The following is a 19,928-nucleotide window of genomic DNA, read 5'->3' on the forward strand; positions in this document are numbered from 1 at the left end:
AGGTGATGCTAAGGACGTTTTTAGACTGTAGCGTTTCTTCTCTGCTGTGATCGACTTCGGGCAGCAGATGCTGCGATGAAGACGACGTGAACTGTTGGCGAACTGTACTGTGTCGGAGGGAGCTGCTACAGGGATCGACGAGCCGATGTCAGCGTAGGGAAGAAGCGATGCCGACGTGCTTCTTGCCATTGCAGGGCAGCGGGGGCGGCGGTGGCGCGGGAGGCGAGCCCGGGGGCGGCGGGGGCGGAAGCTCGCAGCTCGGCGGCGACGGCGGGGGCGGCTCGTCCGACGCCCGCTGCGGCTGGTGCTTCTTCCGGCCGCGCCTGCTGCAGCGCTTCCGCACCGCCAAGTGGGTCCTCTTCTGGCTGTGCTGGGCCGGCGCCATGCAAGGTAAGCCGCCCACGACAGCTTACTGTCCACTGTGCGCGCTGCCTTGTAAGCAGGGGGTCTCCACTAAAGTGTCGCCAGGCGCATTTCTTCGGCCGGTGTTCGTGATTTGTGTAAATTATTATTGTCTTTCCCGACTTAAACTTACAGCAATATAGGAGCATTATTCATCAAAGGCGTTTCGCTTTTACTCGTAAGTGATTGGTGTTTTTGCCTCAGGTTTACATGTTTTGCAGTCCAATACCACCAATGACGACCGGAAACGAAACGTATGTGGCGAAAAATGCTCTTAATTTGCAGTAACCTTAAGACAGGGAAAATCAGCTACTGATACATAGCAGCTGCTGCGTATTACGGTCATGCAAACAAACATATTAATTGTAATTCGGTTTTTTTGTCGAGTGTTGGTGGAGTCAGGCATCCAGTCCATGAACGGAATGGCCCTAAATTACTGAGTACTTGGTCAGTGTGGCAGTACCCCCATGTTTACACTCGAGTAACAGGATGAGCGTGTGGGAGGGGGAAGGGAGGTGCGGTAGTAACAGCGTACACTGAAGTATTCTTACAACTGGAGATTGAGACGCTGATCCACGGTTCCGTCCGTGGGTCAGAGGAACCCAAAGTTTCTTACTGCTCCCCCCTCCCCAAACACACACACACAAATATAATTGAGGCTTCCCGCACCTTTAACATGCCACATATATCTATGACTTGAATAACAATAACAATAAAATTCCGTGCATAAAATATATTATTTCTTTACATCAGAACTTGGTACATTGCTTTGGCATAACATCCAAGAAATTGCAGTTCATAGAAATATTGAATCTAAAATGCAATCGTCTGAAAATTTGATAACAACTTGCGTCATACAATTTAAGAACCGTGTAGTGGCAGACTCTTGGAACTACTCACCATTAGCAATGTTTCACCTAGCGCTGCAGTTGTGAACACAGGTCTGCACATTATGGCTACGTTAGCGTGCGAATGACGGGAATGTTTATTCCAGTGGTACACTGTCCATTCCGTTTAACTGCTCTTCCAAGTAGAGAGGATATAAAATGTAGACTGGCAATGGCAAGAAAGGCGTTTCTGAAGAAGAGAAGTTTGTTAACATCGAATATAGATTTAACTGTTAGGAAGTCTTTTCTGAAAGTATTTGCATGGAGTGTAGCCATGTACAGAACATGTATTATTTCTTTACATCACTACTTAGTACATTGCGTTGGCATAACATCCAAGAAATTGCAGTTCATAGAAATATTACATTTGAAAAGCATTCGTCTGAAAATTTGAGAACAACATGCGTCATAAAATTAATTTAAGAACTTTGTAGTGGCAGACTCTTGGAACTACTCACCATTAGCAATGTTTCACTTAGCGCTGCAATTGTGAGATCTGCATTCGTTAGCATACGAATGAGGGGAATGTTTATTCCAGTAGTGCCCACTTAAGTTCGGGAAGTCTGACTATCTGTCACTTTTTCTTCTTACAAGGGAACCTCCCCATCGCACCCCCCTCAGATTTAGATATAAGTTGGCACAGTGGACAGGCCTTGAAAAACTAAACACAGATCAATCGAGAAAACAGGAAGAAGTTGTGTGGAACTATGATAAAATAAGCAAAATATACAAACTGAGTTGTCCGTGCGCTAGATAGGCAACATCAAGGTTAATGTGAGCTCAGGACCGCCGTGGTCCCGTGGTTAGCGTGCAAAGCTGGGGAACGAGAGGTCCTTGGTTCACGTCATCCCTTGTGTGAAAAGTTTATTTTCTTTATTTTCGCAAAGTTATGATCTGTCCGTTCGTTCACTGACGTCTCCGTTCACTGTAATAAGTTTAGTGTCTGTGTTTTGTGACCGCACCGGAAAACGGTGCGATTAGTAGACGAAAGGACGTGCCTGTGCAATGGGAACCGAAAACATTTGATCGCAAGGTCATAGGTCAACCGATTCCTCCACAGGAAAACACGTCTGATATATTCTATACGACACTGGTGACGGCATGTGCGTCACATGACAGGAATATGTTGTCGACCCACCTAACTTGTACACTTGGCGAATGGGTAAAAAGATTCTTCTACCTTGCCCGATTTCGGTTTTCTTGTGGATGTGACAATCACTCCCAAAAAAGTGATTAAAACATAAGAGTTTTCACATAAACTGAAAATATTAAACATTTCACTCGAGGGAAGACTTGAACCAAGGACCTCTCGTTCCGCAGCTTTGCACGCTAACCACGGGACCACGGCGGTCCTGAGCTCACATTAACCTTGATGTTGCCTATCTTGCACATGGACTACTCGGTTTGTATATTTTGCTTATTTTTTCGTAGTTCCACACAACTTCTTTCTGTTTTCTCGATTGATCTGTGTTCAGTTTTTCAAGGCCTATCCACTGTGCCAACTTATAACTAAATCTGAGGGGGGTGCGATGAGGAGGTTCCCTTGTTAGTAGAGGGTTTTTCCCTTTCTGTCCCCCGCTCCTCAACGTCTTGATGTTTTCAGGTTCTACCTGTGCACTTACGAACCGTCCGGTATTTGTTGTTGATAGCCGATACTGTCAGCATTGGTATGTGTGCCTTTACATGGCTGAAATGTTACCGGTCAGGTAGTGAGCCTTCCATGTGGGCGCAGGCCATCGCACAACCATCTGAAAAGAATCGCTTGCTAAATGCATCTGTAATTTCCTAAAATTCCTCGCCATTTTCAGAACTCTTACTTTTCTCCGAAAATTAGCTGTTAAATTTGGAAAATTATATATCTGACACTATAAACTCTTGTACTAAAATGTATTTTTGAGAAGAAGGATCCTCTCCCTTCTGTAGTCGTGCCTGATGCGGAGCGCTGTCTACACGCCAGTGCCAGGCAGCATAAAAACTAAACATTTCTCGTCTGGGTCAGATATTTTGTCCGCTCGGGGGCTGAGTGTTGTGTTCTTCTAATATTCGTACCGTCATGACTGACACGAAAATCGCCAGCATGGCTTCACATGACAAATCTAAGCATATGTAACTTCGTACCAGGTTATGGCTTGGTCCTAATGTCTGAATTGTCACCGAGCGAAGTGGTGCAGTGGTTAGCACACTGGACTCGCATTCGGGAGGACGACTGTTCAATCCCGGATCCGGCCATCCTGAGTTAGGGTTTCCGTGATTTCCCTAAATCGCTCTAGGCAAATGCCGGGATGGTTCCTTCAAAAGGGCACGGCCGACTTCCTTCCCTAATGCAGTGAGACCGATGACCTCGCAGTTTGGTCTTCTCCCCCAAATATCCCAACCCAACCCTCTGAATTGTCGCAACACACTATTGTACCTTCCACTGATGAAATGGTTTTATGGGCGCGTCCTGAAAGCCAATTACAGTAAATAAATGAAATAAAATATAAACGTTGAGCAGCAGTTTTGTACAATACCGTCACGCACTAACACTTTGACATTTATTCACAGTGAAATTAAGTATGATCTACGTTTCATATGAATAACCCAGTGACCATTTTTTTGCAAAAATCTGATACAGTATTTCTTTTTTGAAACTGTCGTCTAGTTGACTGACATGGCGCGTATATCGTGGCACATTTTAAAAGGAATTTCCGTAGACAGGTTTATCTCAGACTTTCCTTGCTAGCCTTGGGTATAATTCCAAGCGACAAAAGCTGTTTTTTGGCACAGTTAATATTTCTTTGTGTTGATCATGATATCGCATAAATTGCTGCCTAATAACACTTTTACTCATATCGTCAGTGGTGTATTTGTTCTGGGAAGCTTCTTTTCTGAAACTGGTACCTGAATCCTTTTCCGTTCAGCGCTGTGTCCCGTCTGCCGTAATCTGGACACTGTCGACTTACGCAATTTCAACATTTTGCTTGCACGTCACATCATCTTTTCCGTCAGCACTGTCATCCTGTTCTCCTTCCCGTCGACCGTAATTTTAATCCTAGATTGCTAAACCTCCGTAAAATTTACGATTGCAGTTGTCACCAATTCGCGCTTATCCCCAATATGTTATTGTCGATATAGGGTGTAAAAAAGGACATTTTGTACTTATTTTGTATGTGACATACTATTGTATGAGGTTGATTCGGGGGAAGAGACCAAACAGCGAGGTCATCGGTCTCATCGGATTAGGGAAGGAAATCGGCCGTGCCCTGTCATAGGAATCATCCCGGCATTTGCCTGAAGCGATTTAGGGAAATCACGGAAAACCTAAGTCAGGATGGCTGGACGCGGGGTTGAACCGTCGTCTTCCCGAATATACTGTTGGAGACCTTATAAAAGCAATTAAGTAGTGCATAAACTATAAACTATGACTTCCTTTGAATAAAATCTGGAGTAGTAAAATTTACGATGGTTCAGTAACAATGTAACATTCCCCTCCCTTTAGTGTTCTAGGGTTAATAATGGTAACAAAAAAATGGCTCTGAGCACTATGGGACTTAACTACTGAGGTCATCAGTCCCCTATAACTTAGAACTACTTAAACCTAACTAACCTAAGGACATCACACACATCCATGCCCGAGGCAGGATTCGAAACTGCGACCGTAGCGGTCACGCGGTTCCAAACTGACGCGCTTAGAACCGCACGGCCACACCGGCCGGCAATAATGGTAACAGCAAGGCGTCACGGCTGCCCGCGAAGATATTTTCCGCGTTCGCTTTCCGTGCTTTAATTGCCAAGGAAACGCGCGTTCCGCTCTCAACTGGGTTTTGGCTTTGCTCGGGTCTAAAGTTCGCTTCATCGAGTAATAGTGCGGTATTCTGTTTAATGATATGTCCTGAAGGACATGTCGAAACGATAAACGTTTTTTGTCCGCGTCTTGCTGGCCCGACTTTTCCCGTAAAAGTGTGGCTGCCCGCTTCGCCCAGTCTAGTCATGCAATGCAGTAGGGCTATTCAGTCGCTGCTAGAGTACTGCTTCCTCTTTCTCTTTTACTGTCGCTGTCAACATGTATCGTTACACAAAATATCGCACCGTTCTATCGAATTAGCACACAAAATTCCACTTCCAAAAATGTTTTCTTTGTAACGACAATCATACCGTCATTTTCCGTCTACGGTTGGTTTGTTGGTTTCGGAGGGGGGGGGGGGGGGGGGAGGACCAAACTGCGAAGTCATCGGTCCCATCGGATTAGGGAAGGATGGGGAAGGAAGTCGACCGTGCCCTTTCGAAGGAACCATCCCGGCATTTGCCTGAAGGGATTTAGGCAAATCACGGAAAACCTAAATCAAGAGCTGGACACTGGTTTGAACCGCCGTCCTCTCGAATGCGAGACCGGTGTGCTAACCACTGCGCCACCTCACTCGCTACGCTGCGCTTCGCATAAAATAAACACCGGAGAAAACACCCCTGACAGCTTTTAGTAGAGTCGCCCAGTGTAATCAGGCTGGACGCCGACTGTGCTAACTGAACTGGCCGGTTTTTCAGGAATGCTGTTGAGTGCTTTGATATTTGTCATCTATGGTTTACAGTGTCTTATCAGCAAATTAGACGATGCCGTTTTCTTAAAATTTGAGCTGCCTCTGTACGTGAGCTTTCTGCGTGCCTGTGTTCTTCACGGACGACCGTAGTTTGATTACTGGGATCTTATTTGGTTGTTTTTATTCAGCTGGAGTGCTGTGTCAGTAACGCAATCCGACAAAATTCAGCTCAAACATTTACTTCAGTACATACGTCTAAATAACGGACAGGCAAAGTGGTAGATGTAAACATGAAATGTAGGAAAGGAAAAGGTAAAGATAGGTGAGAAACCGTGACGGCCAGCCATAATGCAATGGCGAAAGCTTAAAATTTGTGCCGGACCGATACTCGAACCCGGATTTACGTCTTTGCCTTAACCGCTTCGCCCATCTCGACCCGGTCCCTGACCGAGTCACATTTCCAATTTATCGCACGCTGCGATGCACTGTTCCTCGTCCATTAAACTCTCTACTCGTAAATCCAGATACCCCTAGGAGTTTGGGTGATATTTATGCATCCGCTTGAAACACACGCCAAGAAACCGTCCCCCGCATTTTAGGACACAAAAGAGGTAGATGCTGCACATGGCATATTAAGTAGCAGCCATCCCAGCATTCATCCGGAATGATTTGTGGGAAATCATGGAAAATTCAACCGACAATCATATAAACGAGCCTTGATTTTTTCCTGCCGATTCCATTCACTGCAGTAAAATAATTTTCCATGATGCAAAACAGCGCACAACTTTTGAGGAAGGCTAGAGGAAATGTGTGTCCCAGGTTGCTGCAAATTTTTTGAACAATACCTACGGATACGTTCACAACTTGAGAAACTCCACACCGTTAATGAGAGGCGTACGTGAACTCCGAGAATCATTAAAGCCCTAATATATACCGTCCATTTAGCGCAACTACTGCACTCTCTGTTAAAAGGAAAATGTGATAGGCCACGGATCGTTCTACGTGTCCATTGCACCCTGTTCTACAAAAAGTAGCCTGGTTTACCGAGGCGACGTTCTTTGATTAACAGAGATGTAGCAAACTACGGTGTGAGCTAGTAACGTGTTGTCATTGTTTTATCAGTAAGAAGCCTCGGTGCTTTTTCACAACAACTTTGTCTCAGTACTTGACTGGTATGGTGCGTCAGATTTAGGATGTGCTTCGCGGCAATAAAATGCAGTGGTCAGGAATGGACAGCATACGGTGATATAAAGGATTTTTTCTGTTCTCCTTGATCACGTAGAACGCACACTACTTTCCCTTCTTAAGCGAATGAACAGTCATACTGTGGATGAGATACGATTTCAAAACGTAAATTCCTCTGGTTCAATGTCACGTTTAACTAGGACTAATAACAGTACTTGCGAAAACCTTTCCAGACGGGATACGTTTGCATTTGAAATATTTACAAATATTCTTCATATTGTCAGTGTCTTGCAAGGGCTTTGCACCTCGATATGAGGGAGCACACGTGTCAAAGCAGTCTTGACGTCAACATTATTGCGAATTGTTGCTGGGTGCTCCACTGCGGATAGCCGCAAGATGTCAGCAAACTATAGTTTTTCTGTCTAAAATTAAATAGTATGACACCAGTTTGGATATCCTCTGCAGCTATTTACGCCAGTAACTTGTAATTTTCTATAATTTAACTCCTCTAGTAGAGAGAAATAGATCTTTTACGCGTTACAGGAAAGCTGTTATTGTGTTGCAAGCCAGCGCAACAAAAAACAGTGGAAACTTCAATAACAATATTCAATGACCTCAATTTTATAGACCTCTATTTGCTCGTCCATCTTCAGTATGGTAATCGTTCACAGCCGTTATTAATTTGAGCAAACATGGGGGCGGCCATTGTGGCCGAGTGGTTCTAGGCGCTTCAGTCTGGAACAGCGCGGCTGCTACGGTCGCAGGTTAGAATCCTGCCTCGGGCGTGGATGTGTGTGATGTTCTTAGGTTAGTTAGGTTTAAGTTGTTCTAAGTTCTAGAGGACTAATAACCTCAGATGTTAAGTCCCATAGTGCTCAGAGTCATTTCAACAAAACATGGGGAGCTATGATTTTCCGGAAATTCTTATCTGATCCGAAACTTAACGTTATTCAAATACTTATTCTTATCTGATGGTGGACTACAGCTTCAAATACTGTAATTTATTCCTTTTTTTAAAGCATGCGCCGACATTTATATTCACTATTCACTGACAGCTAAGTACTATTTTTGTAGTGTCCGTAGGTCAGGCTTGAGAATGAACCAGTTGGTTCGGAACTAGTCGCCAAACAGCCAGACACATGTACTGCAACTGCGACAAATTTGTTAATAAACGCCTCATGAAATATTCCTGAAATTCAACTTGACTATCACAAATAAGCGAGGTGGCGCATTGGTTAACACACTGGACTCGCACTCGGAAGGACGACGGTTCAAATCCGCGTTCGGTCATTCAGATTTTCCGTGATTTCCCTATATCGCAACAGGCAAATGCCAGGATGGTTCCTTTGAAAAGGATTTCCTTCCCCACCCTTGACACAATCTAATGCCTCGATGTCGACTGACGTTAAACCTAATCTTCCTTCCTTCCTTTCTTAACTGTAATAGCTATAGATGTACACTTATGGGGAGAAATTGATAGGAGTGTGACATACGGTAGTTTCGATCTGTCCGGGAAAGTGTGATTGGATAGCCTAGGTGGCAACCGCACGCGATAAGCGGGTAATCCTGGTTCGAGCATTGGTCTGCCACTCATTTTCATATGTCGCTTTAGGTAGGAATAAATTTCATTACTCATGAAGTCAGTGCCCTAATTAATGCGAATAAATACGATAGGTGGTTGTAAAGTCGATTATGGCAAATCGACTTTGCGAGGCGCTGCAAAGTATCTCACATCTCCGCTTCGCATACTGTGTCATCCCACCATTTATTTGCGATATTTCGAGAATCCACAGAAAACCTAAATCAAATTTACCTGACCGGAAAGTGTACTCAGTTCTTCTCGGAAGAGTTCAGTGTATTAACCTCTGCTCTCCACTTCGGTCACGAGTCCTGGAGTCCATGCTTATTCAAAACATTCGAGGCATGTTTGAAAGTGTAAGACAGAATTCTTTGCATGGATAAAGTGGCAGTACGGGAACATCGCCCGACTTCAGTATATTTATAAGTAGCAGATAATACGGAAAGTAAACTATGCGAGATCCTTAAAACGTGTTGCCCGGCCGTTAACTCTTCAGTTCTACATACTTGCACCGGTTTACTTTTTTTCTTCATACTGTATTCTAACTGTAAATTCAATTATAACCAATTTTCCTTCAGCTCCAGAGCACTAGCGGCATATGTGTCCCTCTAATATTTCCATTACATAAACCGAGCGCATAAACTTGTTGCATTAGGTAATGACACCTTGAAGAAGGTAAACCAATTATTGGCGAGTGTATCTCTGACGTTACATGAGTTCTGTTGCACTTAACAGGTCACCAGTTCCATGTGTCGTATACGACACGCTGGCAGCGAAGAGAGTAGGTTAACACATTACTTGAACGAACGATAGAGTTAATGTCTCTCATACTCAAGAATACATTAATAATTTTTTCAATGACGTCGTTGTAGTGGGGACGTTTACTCTTTCTCTCGACACGGCATTTCCGGGCATTCACCTTACATAAAATGCGACGACCTTTACTTAACTGGGATGTTTACCAGAGCTCCTCGCTTTGACACCGGTCATTAAGTGGTCATTACAAAACGATGAACGTAACGACCCTACGAGATATTTGCTTCCACACTCAGCATAATTTTTTTTCTCTCATTCTGTTTCTTAATAGCATGCTTCTGAAATGTTAATATGTTCCAGTGTCCTATTTCTCGGAATTTAAATGAGAATCGTGTGTCTCTCGGAGGCCACTTGGCGGACTCGCGACATCTGATAACTTCTTATTTCTATGCCGACAGAAAATATGACTTAGCAGGCAACTGAACGTATGAATGTAAAGAAAACTAGTGTTTAACGTTCCGTCGACGGATATGTAATTAGAGATTGATCATTAGCTCAGACTGGGGTAAGTATGGGAAAGAAAATCGGCCGTACTGTCTCAAAGGAACCATCCCAGCGTTCGCCTTAAGCCATTTACGGAAAATCTAAATCTGGTTAGCAGGATGGGTATATAAACCCGCCGTCCTCCCGGAAAAAGAGTTGAATATGACACTACATCTACCGCTACGCGATTACTATGTAATTCACACTTTCAGGGTTTGGTAGAGGATTCATAGAACAATCTCAACTATTTCTCGAATAGTACGGGGAAAAAACTAACACCTAAATCTTTCCGTGCGAGTTCTAATTTCTGTTGTTTTATGACGATGATTTTTTTCTCTCTATGTAGATGGAGTCAACAAAGTATTTTGTTATTCGGGATAGAAAGCTGATGTTTGAAATTTCGTAATGTTTGCTATCAAAACGCACTCTTTGGTTCGCCTTCCCCACAACATTTGCAGTGTGATGGTTCAAATTAAAGTTGTTTGTATCGGTAATCCCTCGGTATTTAGTTTAATTTAAATTTGTGTTATTAATTGCGTGATCGAAATTTAACGGAATTTTTTTCAGCACTCATGTGGATGAACTTACACTTATTATTGTTTAGTGTCAATTTCCTTTTTCCGCACGATGCATACACCTTTTTTAAAACATTTTACAGTTCTTTTGATCTCCAGAGAATAATAATTTCGTCTGGTTCAGTGGCCTAGCGCAAGCCTTTCAATTGGACACAACATCAGTGACTTGACTGTCCCTCCAGTGGCTTAACTAGGCTGTAAACGACAGTCCCTAACAGCAAGATCGGTTCATATTGAACGATTTGTCAAAAGTAGGAACCGAGGCCTAAGTTACAGAGTTAAAAATTACTTTTACTCTATAATGATGTATATTACTTTGGGACCGTCTAATCACAACTTCACAGCTAAATAAAAAATAGTTTTTGCGCTACACGCTTTCGCCTTTATTCTTTGCTAGGCATCTTCAGTGGCCTGGAATATGTACATATTTTTGTTTATACCATTTAGGTGACATAGAAACGCGTGTGGGATGAAAGTTATGTTTTATTCAGTTGTGATTGTCCTAAAATAATAATTATCAGTATACCTTAATATTATACGCAACTGAGGACCTCAGGTCTATAAAAGTTGAAGATGTTAAAAATTGGTGTTTCAGCAGCTTTTTTGTTTCTATTTTACATGACAGACGGTGTAGACTGCCTCCCTAACCGAGTTTCCTAACGTGCACTGCTGTAGGGGAGTACCGGTGGCAGCTGGCTCGAATTCTGGGGGTAGAAGAACATTTTAGTCATCAGTGTTTGGCATAAGGTTTTTATCCCCATAGCGTACGTCAAAATCGTAGATTGAATTCCATTCCTCTGTGCAAAGTCTCACAGAGTGAGGGCCTGTGACATTGTTGGTGGTGAACTATCCATCGGATGAGGACGAAATTGGGCGGTCCTTCTGGTGCTGTTAGACATTGTACAGGCACATGGTTTCACCTTTTATCTCCCTTTTATCCTACACTCTACCACAAAAGCGCAAACTCAACATTACGCTCAGCAACCATCACTGATGGCCCTTGAAGTGATCGACAAATTTGCCATTTGCCAACAGATGGATGAAATGCAATGATAAACCAATTCCAATATAACGTTGCCCCAGGACAGTTAGGGATGATCCTCGTCAACCCTCAAGTGACTCATTATGAGACTGACTTAGACTTGTACAGAGTGTGGAATGTGGTTAAATAAATTTTGAGAGTTTCGCCTACAGAAAATCACAGTTTTTTTGTTCACTATGTACTCAAGAGCAAGACACAATTTTTTGTTATTCAGTTTTTACTCACTCAAGTTTCGGTCATGTAGCACCACCAACAGTGGATTTCTCTTTATTTTGCTGTAAAACTTAAGAAATATCGGAGAGAATTACAATTAGGTTGGGGTTGTAGCAATCAGATTCAAAAAAAATGTTCGTAGAAAAACACACGTTTGACAGCATACCTTGCAGTTAATTTTCCTACAGTACTGTACTGTTTAGCATAGGTGATATTTCTATACCGCTTCTCATTTGCAGTGTAGAGGGATTATTTACGTTACTGTACTCTCGATGAAATGAAAATATAAGCTCGAGATTGAGCTACTAATCTTTGAGCTATCTTCTCACTTAATATTACGATTCAGTTGCTGCTACTACTTCTGCCAAACTGCTGCACTGGTAATATCTACTTCCATTTTTCTCAGTTTTTGTGATGATATGCGAAAAATGAGCCTGTTTGTGAGTTAAAAGAACATGTTCCGTGTGTTTAGCTCTTGATTTCGTGAGTATGACGAAACATTTTTATTGTCACTTTAACTTAATTCAAATGTTTGTGAAATCGTATGGGACTTAACTGCTAAGGTCATCAGTCCCTAAGCTTACACACTACTTAACCTAAATTATCCTAAGGACAAACACACACACCCATGCCCGAGGGAGAACTCGAACCTCAGCCGGGACCAGCCGCACAGTCCATGACTGCAGCGCCTGAGACCGCCGGCTAATCCCGCGCGGCTTTAACTTAGTGTTTTTGGTGGTAGTGATTGTTTCCGCGCTGTCACAACTCTACGAACTACATTCACAACATGTATTGTTACACCATATATTCTGGGCGGGTATTTCGAAATCTATCAAAACACGTGGACCTTACTAACATCATTAATACTGAATTACCCCTGGTTACGGTATACGTATTGCTCTACAATAGTGCATGCAGTATTCGCGATAAGTCAAACGTCAAAATGTTTGACACACGACAGTGACAGAACAAACTCGGGTGACCGTAAACAAGCAGCTGAAGAACGCTGGGCACGTGGACGAATTCTGCTTTCAATGCAGTGATCGACGATCCTTACGCATTTCCTCTGCGACGATCCTAAACGTAACCTTGGCCAGTACTCGCATCTCGCGGGTTATGCCGTCCAAACTACTTATCGAGTGTCGTTGAGTGCACCGTCTCCTATGACCGCACTGTAAACGATACACTGAACACTCCTAACGTATGTCGTCCATTTCGAACTTGTTTTCCCACTGTCGAAAACATCGTGACTCCAACGCGCCCGTGTAGACGTTTGCAACCGTTTCCCATTGTATGGACCCCAATATCGTCGGAACATTGGTACATGATGTCTTCTGGCCATTACGCTGGTCCATAACCGAAATTTCATTATTCTCCACATCTACCCGCTTCCCGCCAACCTTTTTTCACGCAGGGACTGTAGAAAGCTAAAAATCAAATAAAAGCAGTCTCGGTCGCGTTTTCAGATTTTTGTTCGTTAACAACCGGTTTCGGCCTCGTTCCTCAGACCATCCTCAACCTTTTTCCCGCTACAATACAGTAATAATCCACATTCATTAAAGCAGGGTGAAAATATGGCTAAACAACGTCTAAAATATAAACTGCAATAATTAAAAAGGACGACGTTACCCTCAGTATGGCTACTGGTCGCGGCAGACGAAGCGAGATTCGTAGGAGTAAGGATGTCACTGCTGAATAAGGCAGCTGTAGTCCATATTATATACTGTAATCTCTGCCAGTCCTCTACAGCATTACATAATTGACAATGAACCATGCGTAAGATATGCTACAGTGATTGGTTTAGCCAAATTTATAAAAAATAGATACATAAATACAAATTACTTACATAAAAATTAATTTCTACGTCTACATCTACATCTACATGATTACTCTGCAATTCACATTTAAGCGCTTGGCAGAGGGTTCATCGAACCACAATCATACTATCTCCCTACCATTCCACTCCCAAACAGCGCGCAGGAAAAACGAACACCTAAATCTTTCTGTTCGAACTCTGATTTCTCTTATTTAATTTTGATGATCGTTGCTACCTATGTAGGTTGGGCTCAACAAAATATTTTCGCATTCGGAAGAGAAAGTTGGTGATTGAAATTTCGTAAATAGATCTCGCCGCGACGAAAAACGTCTTTGCTTTAATGACTTCCGTCCCAACTCGCGTATCATATCTGGCACACTCTCTCCCCTATTACGTGATAATACAAAACGAGCTGCCCTTTTTTGCACCCTTTCGATGTCCTCCGCCAATCCCACCTGGTAAGGATCCCACACCGCGCAGCAATATTCTAACAGAGGACGAACGAGTGTAGTGTAAGCTCTCTCTTTAGTGGACTTGTTGCATCTTCTAAGTGTCCTGCCAATGAAACGCAACCTTTGGCTCGCCTTCCGCACAATATTATCTATGTGGTCTTTCCAACTGAAGTTGTTCGTAATGTTTACACCCAGGTACTTAGTTGAATTGACAGCCTTGAGAATTGTACTATTTATCGAGTAATCGAATTCCAACGGATTTCTTTTGGAACTCGTGTGGGTCACCTCACAGTTTTCGTTATTTAGCGTCAACTGCCACCTGCCACACCATACAGCAGTCTTTTCTAAATCGCTTTGCAACTGATACTGGTCTTCGGATGACCTTACTAGACGGTAAATTACAGCATCATCTGCGAACAACCTAAGAGAACTGCTCAGATTGTCACCCAGGTCATTTATATAGATCAGGAACAGCAGAGGTCCCCGTAAGTAAAAGAAACAAAATGACAGGCATGCTGTAACCGTTATTGTGTGCATGCTGTCCCCTGTGGGTATTTGTATGTACTCGCTGCAGCAGAGACAGCTAGGCCTGTATTTGGCTGCTGCAGCAATGGCTTGCCAGTATCGATAGCTGCACAGCAGCGAGACCATCCACAGATACCATGGCAGAGATCGGAACGCTGAGGCGGCAGCGGATATCTGGTGGCCTGGAAGTCGATCTTCGCGCTTCAGTTTTGCTCGACGGTAGAGGCGAAGACTGACTGCCACAATACGGTCTCCAGTGGTCAGAATGAACCGCTTAAGCAGTCAGCAGTATGTCGTCCCATGCTAAGACCCTGGACAGCACGAGTGGGGCGTTGTCGTGACTGAATACACGTTCTGGTTTTCATACAGACACAGTTCTGCTGGTGTACGGATGTCAGGTGCATCACAGCGTGCGAGTGTAGTCCTGAAGGGACTGGAAACGTACTCCAAAGTTGCAGTACGCGCGACAGTACAGTTCTTGTGGGCAAAACGTTCCACACAGGTTCTTCTTCACAGCCCAGTGAAATGATGCCGGCAGTTTGATCAAGGCCGCACAGACGTGGAGGATGCTCATCGGTAAGTCCAGAAATTGCACCGTGCGGTTTACATCTTTTCGGTTAGCTGAAAGAACATGTGGGACGAAAGAGATTTTCCAACGTTGAGGATGTTCACGCTCCAAGGAGTGGATTCCTGTCGTCGAGAAAGTGAACGTTTGATAGAACATTCCGAGCTTTGTTTACCCGGACTTGGTCACTATGATGAAAATTGTGTCAAGTGTCTGTGTCACTTTGAAGTCTTGCGCTGCATTCAATAAACGTTATTTGGCCTGCCATAAAACGGTGACGGAAAATATGTCACAACACAAAAAATAAATAATGAGAGTAATGAAATTTCAGAAATAAATTTGTCTAGGTGACATATTTAAGTGAGTAACATTCCAAGATCACAGGTTAATGTAATCGCGGGATAAGCCATCGCAAATCTGAAATGCTGTTACATTAATAACCCGTCTAACCGCCAGACAGTGGATTGCAAGCATGCAAACTTGCACGCATTGTGTTGTACACGTGCCGATTGGCAGTTTGTGGAACGGAGTTAAATGCAATGCCTGTTTCACTTGGTCGGTCAATACAGGCATGGCTAATGATGTTTGTGGATAATGCTGGAGTTGACGTCGCATATGTGCTCGATTGGCAACAGACCTGGTACTCGAGCAGGCCAAGGCATCATCTCGACACTCTGTAGATCATGGTCGGTGACAGCAATGGTATGTGGGCGAGCATTATCGTGTTGGAAAATACCCCATGGAATGCTGTTCATGAATTGCAGCACAAAAGGTAGAATTGGCAGATTGGCGTTCAAATTTGCAGTCAGGGTGCGTCGGATACGTACGAGAGTGTTCCTGCTGTCATACAAAATGGCACCTCAAACCATAAATCCAGGGTGTCCACGTCTAGCACGCGGACGGGTTGGTTGCAGGCCCTCAACTGGCCTTCTAACCAACACACGGCCACCATTGGCAGCGAGGCAGGTCCAGCTTTCATCGCAAAACACAACAGACCTCCATCCTGCCCTCGCTTGACACCACTGATGGCGCAAATGGCGCTGGGTCAGGGTAAGTAGAATGCACGCTACAATCCATCTGGCTCCGAGCTGTCCTTGAAGAACCCATTTGTAAGAGTTCGTTGCGTCACTCTGGTGCCAACTCTTGCTCAAATTGTTGCTGCATATGCAGTACGATACTCCAGAGCCATACGCCGAACACGGTGGTCATCCCTGTTGGTAGTGCCACATGACCGTCCGGAGCCCACTCTTCTTGCGTCCATACATTCTCTGACCACTGCTGCCAACAGTCATGTAACAGTCGCTGCATTCGTGCCAAGTCTTTCAGTAGTATCGTAGGAGGAACACAGCTTCTTCTAGACCTATTACGCGATCTCTTTCAAATTCAGTGAGGTGTTGATAATGGTGTCTTTGTGGCCTTAAAGGCATTCTTGACTAATATCAACTCACCACGTCTAGTCTCTAAGGTAACTAACGCCCACGACCGTTACAGCGTGTATTTACAGCAAACCTGATCTGCATCCTCATAGAGGTGCTACTAGAGGTACTCTTATGCGACTGGCGAGAAATGTGAATAGACATCATCTTACAGATGTAGAAACACACCTACCAGTTTTCATGCACGTCGCACAAATCCTTCTTGGTGTTGGCTTTTTTTTTGCGTAAGTGTCATATGTAACTTATCAGTTCCGTCGTAGCTGAGATTCATGCATTTATGTTGATGTCGTCAGTTATCTGGTACCTTATTACTCCTGTGGTTCTCTTCCTAGGCACCATTACTTCTAGTGTATCCTTTACGATGTAGTCTCTTTCGTTCAGTGTCCTAACCAATTTCTTTCCATCTTCTTAATTATTTCTAGTATTTATCTTTCCTCATCCATCCTGTGTAAAACAACCTCATTCCCTATTTTATTCAGCCATTTCACATCTTAATTTCTCCTCCAAATCAACATCACAAAAAACATCCATAAAAATCGGAGCCACCACTTAAATAGTAAGACTTTATGACAACTTGTAATTGCAAAAAGTTATGTTGTTTTTACACACGATATCCACCCCCTTCGTATACAAGCGCTACATACTGTTGTGGTTTCCATACTACGCTTATGGTGGTTGCGTTTTGTGGCATCGGCCACCTGTTGAAATAAGACACTTGACTGACACACATTAGGAGTTTCATACCATGACGAAAAGGCGTACATCGCATATTACAACTGTATTAAATTTAACAAAGAACTGACCATGAGTATGTCTCCTTTCCCACTGTTTCTGTCAGAGGTTAGTATACAGAGATTAGTACACATTGTGGTGTTGTCAGTGTTTATGACTTCGCTAAGTTTGTGTACTTCCTACCAAAATTCCATGTGCTGACTCCGCTCACACCATAAGCAGGAAAGAAGGTTCAGCATAGCAGACACAGATTTTTTTGTATCCTATGTGAGGTTTATAGGATGTAACTCAATTTACTTTACAGACTTCGAGGATTTGTAGTGAGATCGTTAAGTTAAGCATAGGAACTCAAGTCTGGAAACGTATAGCTTTCCCGCTACACGCAAAATAGCATAATACACGTTGTTCTCTGACTCTTTTGTGCTTGTCGTCTGCGTCCACGTCTTGGTAGGGCTCGATGTGACGACCACCGACGTCAAGGCAGATACGGTAGATCCGTACCGTGGTCCGATACATGCGATCACCAATCTGTGGTCCTCCAACATCTACCGCAGCCGTAACTCGCGCCAGAAGGTCTTCCTCGAACGCTACAGGGATCTCGTAAATCAAGGATTTCATGGACCCCACAGTGGTAGTATATCGGGTTCAAGTCGAGCAATAGCGCCACCTGTTCACCGTTGCCGAAATCGTTGGTCCATATGATCTAGTACCGCACGTGAAAAAAGAGGTGGTGCACCATCGCACTGGAACGACATGTTTTGACGCACATGCAGTGGCACATCTTCCAAGAGCCCATGCAGTACGCCGTTAAGGAATCGCAAGTACGCAGCACCCGTGAGAGATGGTGGAAGAAGGTATAGCCCGATTACACATCTTCCCAGGAACCTTGTCAAAGTGTTCAGACCATATCTTTCCTGAAATTGGCTTCATCCGTGAAAAGCATCTTCCGTGAGAAGTCGAGGTAGTCCACACAGCCGTGCAAGAACCACCTGCAGAAGGGCGCTCGTGTTGCAAAATCCTGTGGCTGCATTGCCTGTACCTTCTGGGGGTGGTACGGGTGAAGCTGCTGCTCATGCAGAACACGCCAGACGGTTTGGTAATCCACATACAGTCTACCTGCTATGTTTCCGGCAGTCCTCGTCGCGTCCTCTTCCACTGCATGGAGTACAGTCTCTTCAAACTCGGGTGTGCGACGCCGCCATGGATCACCACACTCTGCCCTGCTGAGGTGAATGTACCTGTCCCCCGAGGCCCAATGGTGCACCGTAGCGAAGAGGGACTGTGAAAGGGTCCGCTGGTGTGGAAAACGCTCCGGATACCTCTGACGACCAGTCCTGCTATTGCTTCGCTTTACAATAACATCAATGGCTCTGAGCACTATGGGACTTAACATCTGAGGTCATCAGTCCCCTGGACTTAGAACTACTTAAACCTAACAAACCTAAGGACATCACACACATCCAGGCCCGAGGCAGGATTCGAACCCGCGACCGTAGCAGCAGCGCGGTTCCAGACTGAAGCGTATTCCGCAAATATACAATTCACCATGGTCAACAGCAACAAACTAGAAATGAAATAAACTTGGAACCTGTATTCTGTACTGAATCGAATGGTTACCATTGTACGGTAGTAAGGTAGAAACCAAACCCACAAGCACAGAAGCAGGTACCAACCTCTCCTGACTGGTACAGTAGTAGAGTATGAATGAATACCACAACCGCAACACCAGAAACAAAACTCTCTAGGCAGATCACAAACTCAGCGGGATGGCATGTAAACAAACCTGTAATCGACGTGGGACATCAGGTGATCTGTGAATGGCGTACGTAATACCCTAGTCTGTGGCGCGGAAAATACGAGAAATTTGAACGTGTGTTGTGGCATTTTCCGTGTTCCGGGGAAACGGTACTTTCCTGACATGAGTTCCTGTACTGAAGTTAACCGTCTTAGTCTCCACTACAAGTGCTCGACATCCGTAAAGGCCAAAGGGAATTTACTTACATCCTGAATAATGATGATCACGTACTACACAGCCGGCCGTTGTGGCCGAGCGGTTCTAGGCCATTCAGTCTGGAACCGCGCGACCGCTACGGTCGCAGGTTCGAATCCTGCATCGGGCATGGATGTGTGTGATGTCGTTAGGTTAGTTCGGTCTAAGTAGTTCTAAGTTCTAGGGGACTGATGACCTCAGATGTTAAGTCCCATAGTGCTCAGAGCCATTTGAACCTACTACACACATTACCACATGGTATCACAGAAGGATCTGAAGATGGTGTAACACCGAAATCGATTCCCAACAGATCTATAAATACAGATGAAGCTGACGTGACTGCTACGTAAAGACCTCTCAAAAGCGTCTAAGAATTTCTGCCCTATCTAGTGTAGTGTCCATGTTTCGTTGCCATACGGGGGCAACATTTTATTAATCTTTTCCTTCATTCTTTTTTCCCATAAAACATTTCTTATGCAGTAGTTATCTTTGGTTCAATTTCTTGATTGCATGTTACTGACTTTTTCCATCCAAGGTACCTCAAGCTAACAACTGTTTCCACCAACTCACCACAATTTTTTTCCTTTTCTTGCATTTGCCTTGTAAGAATCGTTATTTTAGTGTTCTTCACAACTGGTGTTCATTTCCTTTAACATATTGTTTGTTATCTTTTAATTTGCAGTTTGTAATTCCATGTCATCAACAAAATTTACACA

At 44.0% G+C, this 19,928-nt stretch overlaps 1 protein-coding gene across 2 annotated transcripts in view; it reads left to right on the forward strand.

Annotated features, from left to right (window-relative positions):
- Positions 1–263: 263 nt before the first annotated feature.
- Positions 264–19,928, forward strand: part of LOC126456793 (solute carrier organic anion transporter family member 4A1) — a 552,827-nt gene continuing 533,162 nt past the window's right edge. For both annotated transcript variants that reach the window (XM_050092582.1, XM_050092583.1), the window contains exon 1: positions 264–390. In XM_050092582.1, the coding sequence (XP_049948539.1) occupies positions 384–390 (7 nt within the window). In that variant the 5' untranslated portion in view covers positions 264–383. The remainder of the gene's footprint in view (positions 391–19,928) is intronic.

The sequence above is a fragment of the Schistocerca serialis genome, chromosome 2 (genome assembly GCF_023864345.2).
Source record: "Schistocerca serialis cubense isolate TAMUIC-IGC-003099 chromosome 2, iqSchSeri2.2, whole genome shotgun sequence".
NCBI classification, from domain to species: domain Eukaryota; kingdom Metazoa; phylum Arthropoda; class Insecta; order Orthoptera; family Acrididae; genus Schistocerca; species Schistocerca serialis.